General features: G+C 54.8%; 1 protein-coding gene across 4 annotated transcripts in view; it reads left to right on the top strand.

Annotated features, from left to right (window-relative positions):
- Positions 1 to 12454, top strand: part of MRAS (muscle RAS oncogene homolog) — a 57307-nt gene extending 44853 nt beyond the window's left edge. For all 4 annotated transcript variants that reach the window (XM_012749145.3, XM_012749143.3, XM_012749141.2 and 1 more), the window contains exons 3-6: positions 2694 to 2847; positions 4209 to 4308; positions 8504 to 8583; positions 9877 to 12454. In XM_012749145.3, the coding sequence (XP_012604599.1) occupies positions 2694 to 2847; positions 4209 to 4308; positions 8504 to 8583; positions 9877 to 9976 (434 nt within the window). In that variant the 3' untranslated portion in view covers positions 9977 to 12454. The remainder of the gene's footprint in view (positions 1 to 2693; positions 2848 to 4208; positions 4309 to 8503; positions 8584 to 9876) is intronic.
- The last annotated feature ends 525 nt before the right edge of the window (positions 12455 to 12979 follow it).

Genomic DNA, 12979 nt, shown 5'->3' with positions numbered 1-12979 from the left:
GAAGTCAGAGCTGCAAGGGCCTGAAGGTCCCAGAGCACCTTGCCCCATTTCCCTCAGGAGACGGAGGCCCAGGGAACACACTAGAATAGCCACGAAATGCTCTTGCGTCAGGGGCACATCTTGGGTCCTCACGTCCACCAGTTGTGCCTCTGAAGTGCTGAATGACTCTGGGGGACGGGCAGCACTGACAAGCCGTGGGGATAGGTCACTTTCTTGGGCATGTCTAAGGTACCTGCCTGGCAGGGCGCGGTGGCTCCTGCCTATAATCCTAGCACTCTGGGAGGCTGAGGCAAGGGGATCACTTGAGCTCAGGAGTTTGAGACCAGCCTGAGCAAGAGTGAGGCCCCATCTCTATTAAAAATAGACAAAATTAGCCAGGCGTGGTGGTGCACACCCGTAGTTCCAGCTACTCAGGAGGCTGAGGCAGGAGGATCACTTGAGCCCAGGAGGTTCAGGTTGCAGTGAGCTATGATGACACCATGGTACTCTACCCAGGGCGACAGAGTGAGACTCTGTCTCAGGGGAAAAAAATGTAAATAAATAAGGTGCCTGCCTAAGGAGATACGCATTCCCGGGTGTCCTCCTGTGGCTTTCCTTGCCAACCACATACCCTGGCAACTCCCACATCTATGCCTCTTGCCCCCTCTTCTAGTCTCTTGTCTGACTTATGTCCACAAATGTCTGCTGGAAGTACCATATACGTGTCTGATGGGTTCTAGGCTTGTGTCAGAAACAGAGCCCTCCAGACCCTGTTTCTCGCCCAGCCTTCCCCACCTCAGTATGTGGCACCACCGTCCACCGGGCACTCAGGCCAGACACAGGCATCGTCCTCAAAGCCGCTGGCTGTCATCCCCCTCTCCCCACATTTTCCTCCAGAAAGCCCTGCCCCTGTTGGCTCTGTCTTAGAAAGTGGCCTGGACCAGGTCGCCTCCCACAGCACCCTTGGTGCAGCCCTGCAACATGCCACGCCTGGATTGTTGCACTAGCCTAATAACCAGTCCCCTGCTTCCACTCTTAGTCTGTTTTCCCCAGCAAGCAGAGTGAACTTTTCAGGATGTACTCCACAGCGTGCCAGTCCTTTGCCCAAACTCTGCAGTGGCCCCCATCTTGCTTGTTCAGTGCTCCAGGCCCTGTGACCTGCCCCCTCCACCTCTACTCCATGCCCCTCCCCTCCTCCCCTTAGCCCTCCAGGCCTGCCCTGGCACACCTCCACCTCTGCTCCACCTCTGAGCCTTCGATTTGTGCTGTTCCCTCTGCCTGGGGTGCCCTTCTGCTACATCACATGGCTCCCTCCCTCCCTCATTTAGTCACTGCTCAGCTGTCACCTGAGAGAGGCCCTCCATTTCTATCCAAAAGGACACCAACTTCTGCCAGCGACCCTCCAACCAGCTATGTTGTGCCAAGAAAGGTCGGTAGGGGTTGGGGAGAGTCCTTGGGGGCTCTGGCAGCAGAATGCTGATGCGAGTCAGCTCGGCAAGGCCAGGGGAGAAGAGGAGAGCAGGAGTTGGAGTAAGGAGCCCCAGGCGGGGAAGGTAGCCGAGGGGGAGAGAAGACCCCAGGTGAGGGTGGCAGGCTCACAGCAGACCCTCCTACAGAACTTCTCTGTGCCGGTCACTGCTCAAGGGCATTGCCTGTAACAACTCAAAACAGCCTTGGCTGTCCCTGTGTTAGGAAACGTAGTCACAGAGAGGTGAGCTTGCCCAGGGTCACCCCCTAGGAATGGGGAGCCACACTTGGCCTAGTGGTCTGGCTCCAAAATCTGTAACCACTCACTCCACCGCCTCCGAGGAGAAGGGACATGTGGGTCTGATCAGACAGTAGAGGTTGCTGGAGGAGGGAGGGGAGCCGCACCCTGAGCAGAAGCTGGGGGATGCTGCAGGTTCAGACTTCATGGCCCTGGGGGACGGGAGGGGTCAGGCCTGCACAGCTGGCAGTGAGCAGAGGGGAGCACTGTACCTCAGCAGGGAGGAAGGTGAGTGGCAGGAGTCCATAGCTGGGCAGGATGGGGAGGAGCCTCGGCTGAGATGGTCCTCCTAGCTTCTTTCTCCCCAGCACCCTGCTTCCAGGCCCAAGCCCATGACAGCCCCCTCCTAGGCGGTGAGTGCCCCTGGCTGCCGAGGGGCCACTCCTTCCCCAAGGCCCACTTGGTATCTGTCCTGCAGGGGCTGAGGAGCTCGAGATGGGCTCCTGCCTGGGATGGCCTCTTCTGTGCTCCCCCAGGCACGTCTGCACGAAAGCTCTGCAAGCTAGAGGCGGCCCCCAAGGGGCTGCAACAGTTGCATTTTTAGAGGAGGAAATGGAGCCTCAGAGTCAGGTAACTTCCCATGGAATCAGTTTGCAAGGGCCGCAGCAGGGATCCAAGCCTGGGTCTGGGTACTCCCCAGAGGGGTTTAGTTGCAGAGTTGATCACTGACTTCCTGAGGCTTGTCTGTAGGCTGAGCGTTTAGGCCCAGTGAGCACCATGGGTTGAAAGTGGGGAGAAGGGTTTGGTGGGCCCACAATGAGTCAGGTAGAACCTCACACTGACACAGACTTTGGGTGGCGGAAGCCCCCCCTCAGGCCGTTTACAACCCCAGGGAGCTCGTGGTGACTGGGACCCAACCGCAGTGGGGACAGCAGCAGCACGGGGTCTGCAGCCATGGGGGCTCCAGGGTGGGCAGGGACAGCCCCTGAGTGGCCTCATCCCACCCTAGTTCTGGACACAGCCGGGCAGGAGGAGTTCAGCGCCATGCGGGAGCAGTACATGCGCACAGGGGACGGCTTCCTCATCGTCTACTCTGTCACCGACAAGGCCAGCTTCGAGCACGTGGACCGCTTCCACCAGCTCATCCTGCGTGTCAAGGACAGGTGAGGGCCTGGGGCAGGGCGTCCCTGCTCTTGGCTCAGAGGGGATCTGGGCCCTGTCAATCTTTCTCTCTCTCTCTCTCTCTCTCTCTCTCTCTCTCTCTCTCTCTCTCTCTCTCTCTCTCACACACACACACACACACACACACACACACACACACCTCACTGAATTCTCTCCCTGTTAGTTCTTCCTGCACCTACCCTAGTTCTTTCTAGGGGACAAACTGTATCCAAGGCTTCAAGGGGTCACTCTCTCCTCTCTCTCCTAAACTGCCCCCTCAATCAAGGAATCATCAGTGACATCTTGGTTTTTCAACTCCAATTTAACCAAATTATATTATGTTCAAAGGAAAAGTGAATTTTCTCTCCAGTATGCATTGTAATTGGTTAAATCCCATTTGACTATGAGGCTGTAAGCCCCTAATTAAAGGCTCATTTTTTTTTAGCATTATGTGGAGTAATTAAATAATCTGGAGCCTGTTTTAAACCCAACTGGTCTTGTCAGTTAATTGGATCTAAAAGAGGCAATGTCAAGAAAATGAAAGGACAAAGAAATAATAGGAAAACAGCAAGCTTTGAACAGATCCCAGTAAAGACAGAAAAATCCAGTTAACACCTATTCCAAAGGCAAAGTGTTAATAACTTTGCCAGGTAAAGGGACATACACACATATATACACATAAAGATTCAACAGATTAATGGCTTAAGCCCCTGAATATATGAATCTCAAAAGAGAAAACATAAATGCCTCAGATGTTGGAAAATATTCAGCTTTCTTGCTAATCAAATAAATGTAAGGAAAATAATAAAGTATCATTTTTTACTTGTCAAATTATGATTTTTTAAATGGAAATATCCAGCGCAGCCAAAGATGCTGTGAGACCGTTGTTTCACTCACTTTTGGACAGCAGTTTGGCCACGTACGTCAATAAGCGTCTTTAAGACGGCCTCACGTCTGGACCCCATTGTGCGGCTGCTGTTTGCCCTGTGCCCGCTGTGAGCCAGGCATGGCCCTGCTGCTCTTTGCAAGTGGTCACAGAGGCCACAGCAGCCCCGCAGGGTTGGTACATCTGAGTGACCGAGAGGAGGGAACCAGGTCTGGGGAGCCAGGGCCTGGCTAGCACCGCACCCCCCCCCCCAGACCTCACTGCTGGCCTTGCGACAGGCCGGAGGCTTTAAGCCAAGCCAGCCAGCAGCCTCCAGGCCCTTCCCTCTCTTTGGAGAGGAGAAGCTCAGAAGCAACAGCAGCCCGGCCACCTGGGGAGGGGTCGGGGGGCTGTGTATGCCTGAGGTGTCGCTGCCCCACTGTCACCAGGTGGGTGGGGGGTGAAACCTCACTGAGCTTCTGTTCCTTTGTTTCCCAGGGAGTCATTCCCGATGATCCTTGTGGCCAACAAGGTCGATCTGATGCACTTGAGGAAAATCACCAGGGAGCAAGGAAAAGAAATGGCAACAAAATACAATGTAGGTGTGTGTGTGTGTGTGTGTGTGTGTCGGGGGGTCAGGGGACGTGTGAAAGTTGATAGCCCGTCACCCCTGCAGTCCTGGTCTCCAGAAATGGACTCGGGCCTCCTGGGTAGCCATCCGGACGGCACACAGTGGCCTCTGGGGGCGTGGGGGGGCATATGTGATGGGGGATACGTTGGAGTCATAGACCAGAGAAAGCACTTTCTGTCAGTCTCTAGGGGCTCTGATGTGGGGTCCGGGTGCCTTCCAGTGGACTGGAGGCTGTGGTGTTCAGCCCACCCCCTGGCCAAGGGCCGTCAGCCCCACCCAGGTGCCATGGCTTCCTCACTGGGCCGCGCAGCGGGGTTGGCTCCTGCGGGCTTCTCTGAGCCGCCGCCTGGCTGTGCTCACCATCATCAGGGGCAGCCGCTGCTCTCCGAGCCCCGCACTGTGCCCAGCGGCCTTGTGCTAAGGGAGCGGGAACGCAGCCTCACAGCCTCTCACCACTGCTCACAGCCACGCCTGCGGTAGGGAGCGTCCGCATTTGCCACGGGATCAACCTGAGGTGCCCCTCAGGCCCACGGCACGTGTCAGCAGCCGTCTTTGTTTGTTTTTCCAGTTTTGCCCGCTGGAGGATGCTAGGTAGGGGCTCTGGGCTTCCTCCTCCTCCCTGAATTGGCTCAGCATGTGGCTCTGGCCTGCTGGGGTCAGTCGTGCCCATGTTCTCTCTGCCGGCTCCCTACTGCCAGGCGCCCGTCCCCTCGGCCCAGGGACCCCGTCCTGTGGGTGGAGGAGGAGGGCGTACAGGGGGGAGTTGTGCCTGTCCCTGCCTTCTGTGTTCACTCACTCACCCATTCAGCGGTTCCAGGCCCTGGGAAACAATACTCCCTGCCTCGTGGTGCTTACTTCTAGTGACAGGAGAGGGGACAATAAGCAGAGCAAATTAGCATCGAAAAGTGATGTGCGATGGAAACAAGTAAGCCAGGGCAGGGGACGGGGAATGCATGGTCGAGGACATGCTTTCCCAAGTAGATGGCCAGGCAGGGGAGGCCTTGCTGGGAAAGGTCCGCTCCGGCAAGGGCTTACAGAGGTAAGGGAGTAAGCCGTGCAGGTATCTGGAGAAGGAAAATTCCAGCAGGGGGAGCAGGAGGGTGAGCAGTGGGAGGCGAGGGCAGAGAGGTGGTGTGAGGTCTCCTGGGCTTTCACTCTCAGGGAGAAAGGAAACCACAGCAGGGTGCTGAGTGCAGAGTGACAGGGTCTGACCTACCGTGCAACAGCTCCCTGGTGGCCGCATGGAGAACAGTCTGTGGGGGCAAAGGCGAGAGCAGGGAGACCAGTCCTGGCTGCACAGTGACCCCAGTGCAGGCTGACCGGGGCCAGTGTGGGGCTCCTGAAGGTGTGGTGAGGACAGGTTGGAGTCCAGCTGTGTTTCTAACAGAACTAGCAGGATTTGCTCGCAGATTGGCTGTGGGGTGAGAGAAAGAGAATTGAGGATGAATCCAAGGTTCGGACACGAGCAACGTTCAGGAGATCGGAGTTCCAGTAACTGAGCAGGGAAGGACTGTCAGAGTAAGTGTGGGAGGAAGGAGCAGGAGCTGCTTGTGGTCCCTTCAGTTTGAGGAGCCTCGTGGATAATCGCATGGAGCAGTTAGGACAGCAGTCACTTGTACCTGTCTGCAGGTAAACATGGGACATTACCAGCGGGTAGGTGGAGTGTGAAGCCATGAGACCCAAGGGAGCACGCACAGGCAGGGAGGGGGTGGGGGCCCTTCCGTGTCATGGTGTGGGCAGATGAAGAGGAATCACAAGGGAGACGAGCCAAGACATCAGTGGGGTGTGAGGACCCAAGTGGGGGGTTCTGGGAGCCATGTAGAGAAGATGCCTCAAGGAGGAGAAGTGGTTGGCCAAGACGGGAGCTGCTCAGAAGTCTCCAGACGAGGCCCAGGCACTGACCCAGGTCTAGCATAGGAAACCGGCCTTGTGGAGCATACATGGTGTCTGACGTCCCGAGCAGAGACAGGCCAGGGGAGCTGGGCTCTGTAAATGACCAGTCCCGCTGAGCAGAGGGGGTTTGCCAAGGGCTTTCACACACACCCTCTCAGTGTCCCTTCCCGCAGCCCTGGGGGGCAGGGGTGCTGCACAGGCGGCAGCAGCCTCATGTTATAAACAAAGAGAATGAGACACAGGAGGTTAAGTGACTTTGGGGGGCTCACAACCTATGATACCCCCCACACATACTAGTACCCAGGTCTCCAGCCTCTCAGCCTAATGCTGCTATAGCTAATGCTGCTGCTCCATTTGTCACTTGACCAAATGACTTTGTAAGCTACTATTAGTGACACCTGATTTTATAGCTTATAAGGTAAACTCCTCTTTAGCTAAGACAAGTCACTCCACCTAATGCAGGAAGATGGCATTTCCTAGCCCTTTGGTGGAGTTTAATGATACCACTAGTCATTGCAGGGTTTCCCTTATTTAAGTCTTGTTGCTATTGAAATCCTGGAATTCTAAGAATCCAGATAATGCACATTAGTGCTTCTTCAGTGGTAGAGGCAGGACACCCGGAAAGAAGATGGAAGGTGTCTGGGGACCCGGGGGATACTACAACTCAGGTTCTTTTGAGTGATGGGGTGGGTCCACAGGCAGCAGTGCTCTGAGACCCCTGGAACTGGGCGTGCCTGAGCTGGCAGGAGCATAGGATGTGACGGGGCTCCACGTAGGCCCAGCTCCAGCTGCGGGTCCTTCCCTGCGCCCCTTACGGATGCGCACAGGGCAGCGCATGGGCCTGACCTCACAGGACTCTACCAGCCGCTTATCAGGAGCATCTTCCATACCTGGACATGGTGTCCAGCCTGAAGGGCTCCCAAGCTGACCTCAGCACCCCCCACCTGTCCACAAGGGGCCCGGAGGAGAAGCGGAAAGTGTGCGTGGTTCAAACCCTGATTCTCCGCCAGCCGCTGTTGACCTTGGGCAAGTGCCTCGCTCTGAGCTCGGCCTCCCCAGCTGCGGAATGGAGAGGCTCACTGACCCCAGGGGTTAATGTGAGGATTACATGACATCAGAGACATTGGGACCCGGAAATCCAAACAGCCCACAGTCAGACAGACAGCCCTGCGTGTGGGCCGTTTCTATGCGGTGTTATCTGAGGCTCAAGTATTTGGAAGGTCCGAGCTCTGCCTTTGCGCTTGCTCTGTCCCCATGTGTCTGTTGGCTGCGAGAGCTCTGTGAAGCCGCGGCAATGTGTGAACATCTGACTGCACGCGGTGACGGGGGACGGGAGACACTGTGCTCTGACCAGTGACTTACAGCATTCTCCTCTAAAACACCAACTCTGTCCCCCTCCCCCGTGCATTTTAAGTGTCAATCATCTTTATTTTCTTCACACCTGTGCGTTCTTCCTGAGCCCCCCACACGCGGGGCGTGAGCACTTCCTGCCTTTGTGTGGGCCCTGCCGTGGGAGGGATGAGCGCTGGGGAGTGTGTCCTGGCCTCATGGAGCCTTTGTTCTCCTCCCTGTGCCAGCCCACGGCTCGGTGTAGACGTGGGCCTGGAAACTCCTCCGACGGGGTCACCTTGGTCACGGCTCCCCATGTGCTGCTCCCTTTGGGCCGGCGGTGCTTCCTCAGCGCTCACGGTGCAGACAGAACCTCGTGTAAACATGGCCGAGCGCCCGGGCGCGCAGACACAGACCAAACAAGAGCTGGGCCGGCGGGCTCGTCGGGGTGGCGGCCGGCACGCAGTAGCCAGGCTCACCCGGGTCAGAGTCCTGCCCGGGCCCGGCCTGTCCTCAGCCTCTCCCGCCAGAGTCCCCCCCTGGAGGGGCCCAGAGAGAGGGCAGAAGTCACCGAGAGGCAGAGAAACAGGGCTCAGAGAGAAAACTGAATAGGATCAGAATGTATTTCAGTTTGATGGGTGAAACAGCCTTTTTCATCTTCAAGTATATAAAAAGATCATTTTTATTCTATTTTTAGGGAATTATTAAATATCTCTGTGATTAGAGAACAAGAGGGAATTAGAAAAGCCATTAGTAAAACTTTCCAACGCTACTGACTGAGAAGCCACCAAAGGCGTCTTGAGGCTGTTGGGGGTCAGGGGCTGTGTGGGGGGCTTTGAAAGCAGCTGGCTTCCTCAGAACCTCTGAGAATTTCTAAGGGCGGTGCAGGGCTCTGGAAACCTCAAAGGGTCACTTTGACCGAGTGAGCTCTGCCTTCCAGATCCCGTACATAGAAACCAGTGCCAAGGACCCACCTCTCAACGTCGACAAGGCCTTCCATGACCTCGTCAGGGTCATTAGGTGAGTGACGCCATCACCCTAGAAAGGAGCCCTGCAGCAGCTGCAGGGCTTACAGGATGCAGCTCCTGCTCTGAGGCCATGGGCAGCCCTGGGCCTGGTTTGGGGTTTCTTGTCCCTCCCTCCATTTCTTTCCCTTGCCCTTTCATCCTCCTCTGCCCAACCACAAAGAGGCGTGTAGGTGCGGTCTGCTGCACACTGCTGAGTGGCCGTGCCTTCCTGCCTGGGGCAGCGGCTCAGACTCCCTGGCAGGCAGCCCCCTCCAGCCCGTCTGCAGTGTTCTCCCCACACCGGAGCTTTCAACGCGGTACAAAGTAGATGCCTTCCCTCTTCCCTGCCCTTGGACATTTCCCCTCAACAACCAAACTTTTGATTCCGGGGCTCAAATTTCAGAGGCATGGCACCTGTCCTTTCCAGACCCCCACACACTGTCCAAGTATTGTCAGCAGTCCTAGTGAGTTCCTTTGCATGGTCAGGGGCCAGACCTTGGTCACCTCATGTGCTGGTGTCTGAAACAGCCTCCTGGCCGTGTCCCTTGCTGCCCACCCCTCCCGTTTCCCAGATTCAACACGCAGAGCAGCCCACGCAGCGTTCTCAGACACCATAAGGCAGCGTGCGCCTTATGCTGGCAACTCGGAGGGGTGCTGGCGAGGTGTGAAATCAGAGCCAGGGCTCTGACAGGGTCCTTCCCTATTTGCCACCCCCCAGCCCCACACACACGAAGCGAGCTTGTTTTCTTCTCATTATTCCCCAGCATAGTGGGGAACACCGCAGTCTTCACTTTCTGTGGTTGCAGTTTTGCACTCCTGAGCTGACTTTCCTTGGGGCATTTGCCCCCCTTAAGATACGCCACTGCTGCGTAGCCTGTGCTGTTGCCTGGGTGTGGACCTCTGCAGTTCCAAGGGCAGGTTTTCGACAGAGAAAAAGTTAAAGGGTTTTGCACTCAGTTGACCCGTCATTTTATTTAAAATATGAAACACAGAAACAGAGGCCAAAACTGCATAAAACATAGAACATGATGTTGCTTATGATTTACAGCATAGCATCATGTCAGCAATTCCCATCCATGGGGTGATTTAAGGGTGTCCCTCCTCTCCCTCCCAGTTTCACTGTTCAGTAGATGCTGTCGGCCAGGCCCTCCTCCTGCCGGGACAGCAGCACCTCTGAGCCCTCCCCGCCCGCCACCCCTGCCAGAACGCGCAGCCTCTGCCGCAGATCCAGGGCTCAGCAGGGAAGGGCAGAGCAGAAGCAAAACCCCTTCTGACTTTGCCCTTCTGTCCTTTATTGTTTCAAAAGGCAACAGATTCCAGAAAAAAGCCAGAAGAAGAAAAAGAAAACCAAATGGCGGGGAGACCGGGCCACTGGCACCCACAAACTGCAGTGCGCGATCTTGTGACGAGCCCGGGGCACAGTAACAGTGGCCTGCAGCCCTCGGGACCCTTCGCTGCCTAACTGCACTGAACCATTTCTAACCACCACCCTTGGCACAGGAAGGGAGAAGGGGAGGGTGGGCAGGGAACAGAGAGGGACTGGCTTTGCCCAGAGGCCTCAGGCTTTCCCGTCCCTCACAAGGGACAAGGAAGCCACCCGTAAGCAGAAGCAGCATTTCCAAGTCCCCCATGTATCGGTTCCATCTGGTTCCTCCCTGTCTTGGTGGGTGTGTTGTTTCTTTTAACTACGTAGCGATGATTTAATGTGGAAGCATTTATCCACATACAAAGTACAAAATAAGCCATGAACAAGCCTCCTTCCCTTGCCCCCAAGTCCACAGTATCTGAGCTTGGGTGTATTTGTAGATTTTTAAATTATTTTAGTGATTGTTATTTTATTAAAAGGGTCCTGACCCACTGCCTGGTGAAGCTTCAGGTTTCCAGCAGACCTCTCTGGTCATATGTCTGGAATATTATTGTTTTTTTTTTTTTTTTCAACTGAGTTTTCCCAGCAGTGCCAAAACTCAGCTCCGTGTGAAAGTAGAGTGACAGAGATGACAGAAGTTAACGGGGACGGTGGCTGGAGGGAAACAGACCCTACTTGTGGCCTAGAAACTGGAGAGGAGAGAGATGTGCTTACCTGGATGTTTTGCTATGATTGAGGATGCAGACATTAGAAAACAGGATTTTATTTTGCTGAAGGGAGTGACTGGCACAAGCATGTCAGTTCTAAAAGGGGTTTTCACTATTCTGGAAATGTATAAAGTGGGCTGATTGGCTGTGCAAAAGTGTTGATTTTTCAGACAGTGTAGGTTAAGTTCTGAGTTCTTCCCAGATGTCTGAGAGGGTTTCTCCAATCTGTCTCTTACTGATTTCTCATATCACCTGTGCTACTTGGTGCCTCTCTGATACAAACACATTGACACATCAAGGTAAGCTCATGTGGACACCATCCAGAAAACTCTAGTTCATGCCGAATCTTAACCAAACACGATTCAGTACTGTTATCACTAAAACAGCACCAACACCTGAAGCCATTTTCCCTTTGAGTCAACAGTCCACCACCCATATAAGCCCAGTAAATGAGCAAAAACCTTCCAGTATTTGCAAACTTAGTATTAGGTTGCCTTTTTTATTAACCTGTTGGATCTTGACTATCACACACTCAGAGGAGAAAGGAAGGTGGGCTGATAGCGTGGCTCCCAGACACCTTCTGCAAGGGGACGGTCCCCCAACCCCCTGGGAGGCCCACTGCCCTCTCTGGTGCTGCTGCTGCTGTGAGCCAAAGCCTGTTTTTTTCCAGTAAGGGTCGGGGTGGAAGGGCAGCAGGAACAACACTGGACCCCTGAGAGAAAGTCAAAAGATGAGGTGACACAGCTAGTGACCTTATTTTCCAGATGTTACAAATCAGGTCACTGTGCAGGCAGGAACATCCCCAGCAAGTGGCCTGGCCACTCTGGAGAAAGAATCCCGAGGAAAGCAATCACCCAGATGGATGTCAGGACACTTGGATTCTTCTCCGGTTCTGAGATGTGCCGAATCCCTAACTCAGCGAGGTCACCAGCGCCGAGGGGCCCAGCCGAGGAGTGGTTCTGCCACAGAAGGAAACAGTTGAGACTCGTTAGTTGGAAATCAAACTTCTTATTTGTCTAAATGTCTCCTTTTTTAATTCCTAAAAGGAAGGTTAAGAGAGAACATTCCAGATGAGGCGCTTCAGAGTTTTCCAAGATCCTGTAACATAGGTATTTTAAACACTAAAAGGACAAGGCTCTAACCAACCCTCATGCTCCCCTAAGCTGCGACTGTGGCAGGCACGAGTGCAGTTCTGCAGCAGCTGCAAACTGGAGGTGCGGAGGAGGGAAAGCAGGTGGGCAGCAGTGAGGATGGAGAGGCTTCGAATCGAGAGCCTGGTGGAGGGGGACAGAAAGCCCTGCGCAGGGTGGCGTCCACTGCTGGAAAACTTGCGGCAGCACCAGCCCCCACCAGCCCACGCCCTGCTCACTGTGGAGCTGCGTCTCCCTGCCAGCACTGAGGGGGGTCTTACTGGAAGCAGATCGGGCAACCTAGAACGAAGCCCTCAGCCATATAGGTAGCCAGACATTTGGGTCCCAACCACTCTTGGCCCCTCCTGCAGAAGGGGTGCCGCGTCTGTGCATCTATCCTGCCTTGGCCCAAAGCTTAACTCCACAGTTAAGCTGTGCCCAAGGGGAGACTGGTTAAGGGTTGGCCTTCTGCAGCTGTTGGGCTGACAGTAAGCTTTCTTCTCCCATGACCTCATTTTCACCAGAGGTGAGATGGGTAAACGATGCCATTTTTAGACCTGGGCCCTGGTGACAGAGGCAGCTTCCAGATAGGCCAGAGTAGAGTGTACCCTGGGGCATCTTCTCCATCATCGCCTAGGAGGGTCAGTCTGGGGAACCTGGTTGGCCATGCAACACCATGACCCAGGAGCCCAGTGTTGACATTCTCATGTTCCTACTGGTTTTCCAGAGAATAGTGCTACCTTCAGGTCCCCTGGAGCACACTCTTCCTGAAATCCCCTCACCCCATGCCTTTGCCACTGTGTGCTCTCAGATTTCCTTCATCATTCTGAAACCCTCCTTGGAGGGCTGCTTGTCTCCCCAGAGGTCATCCTAGCCACCCTCCCCATCCCCACAGCCTGAGCCCATGGCCACTTGCTTCCCACACACCTTGCTACACGGGATGCTTGGAGAGTTTCTCTTAGCACTTTGCCCACCACCTTCTCATGTTGGCCTAGTGGGGGCTATCTCCCTTTACCAGATGAGGCCCACTCTCACGTGGCAACTCTAACCCTATTGCCCCTTAGACACGTTACAGCAAATGTAGAGCCATAAACCAGGTTTCCTCCCTTTGGCAGCCCATTGGGTTTGAAATTCCATTTTGGATTCACTTAGAATGAAAGATACTTGAATTATTGAGCGCCTGTGAGCGCCCAGCTTGTTTCACAG

This window comes from Microcebus murinus, chromosome 1 (assembly GCF_040939455.1).
Source record: "Microcebus murinus isolate Inina chromosome 1, M.murinus_Inina_mat1.0, whole genome shotgun sequence".
NCBI lineage: Eukaryota > Metazoa > Chordata > Mammalia > Primates > Cheirogaleidae > Microcebus > Microcebus murinus.
Note: the sequence above shows the minus strand (reverse complement) of the source record. Positions and strands in the feature narration are given on the sequence as shown.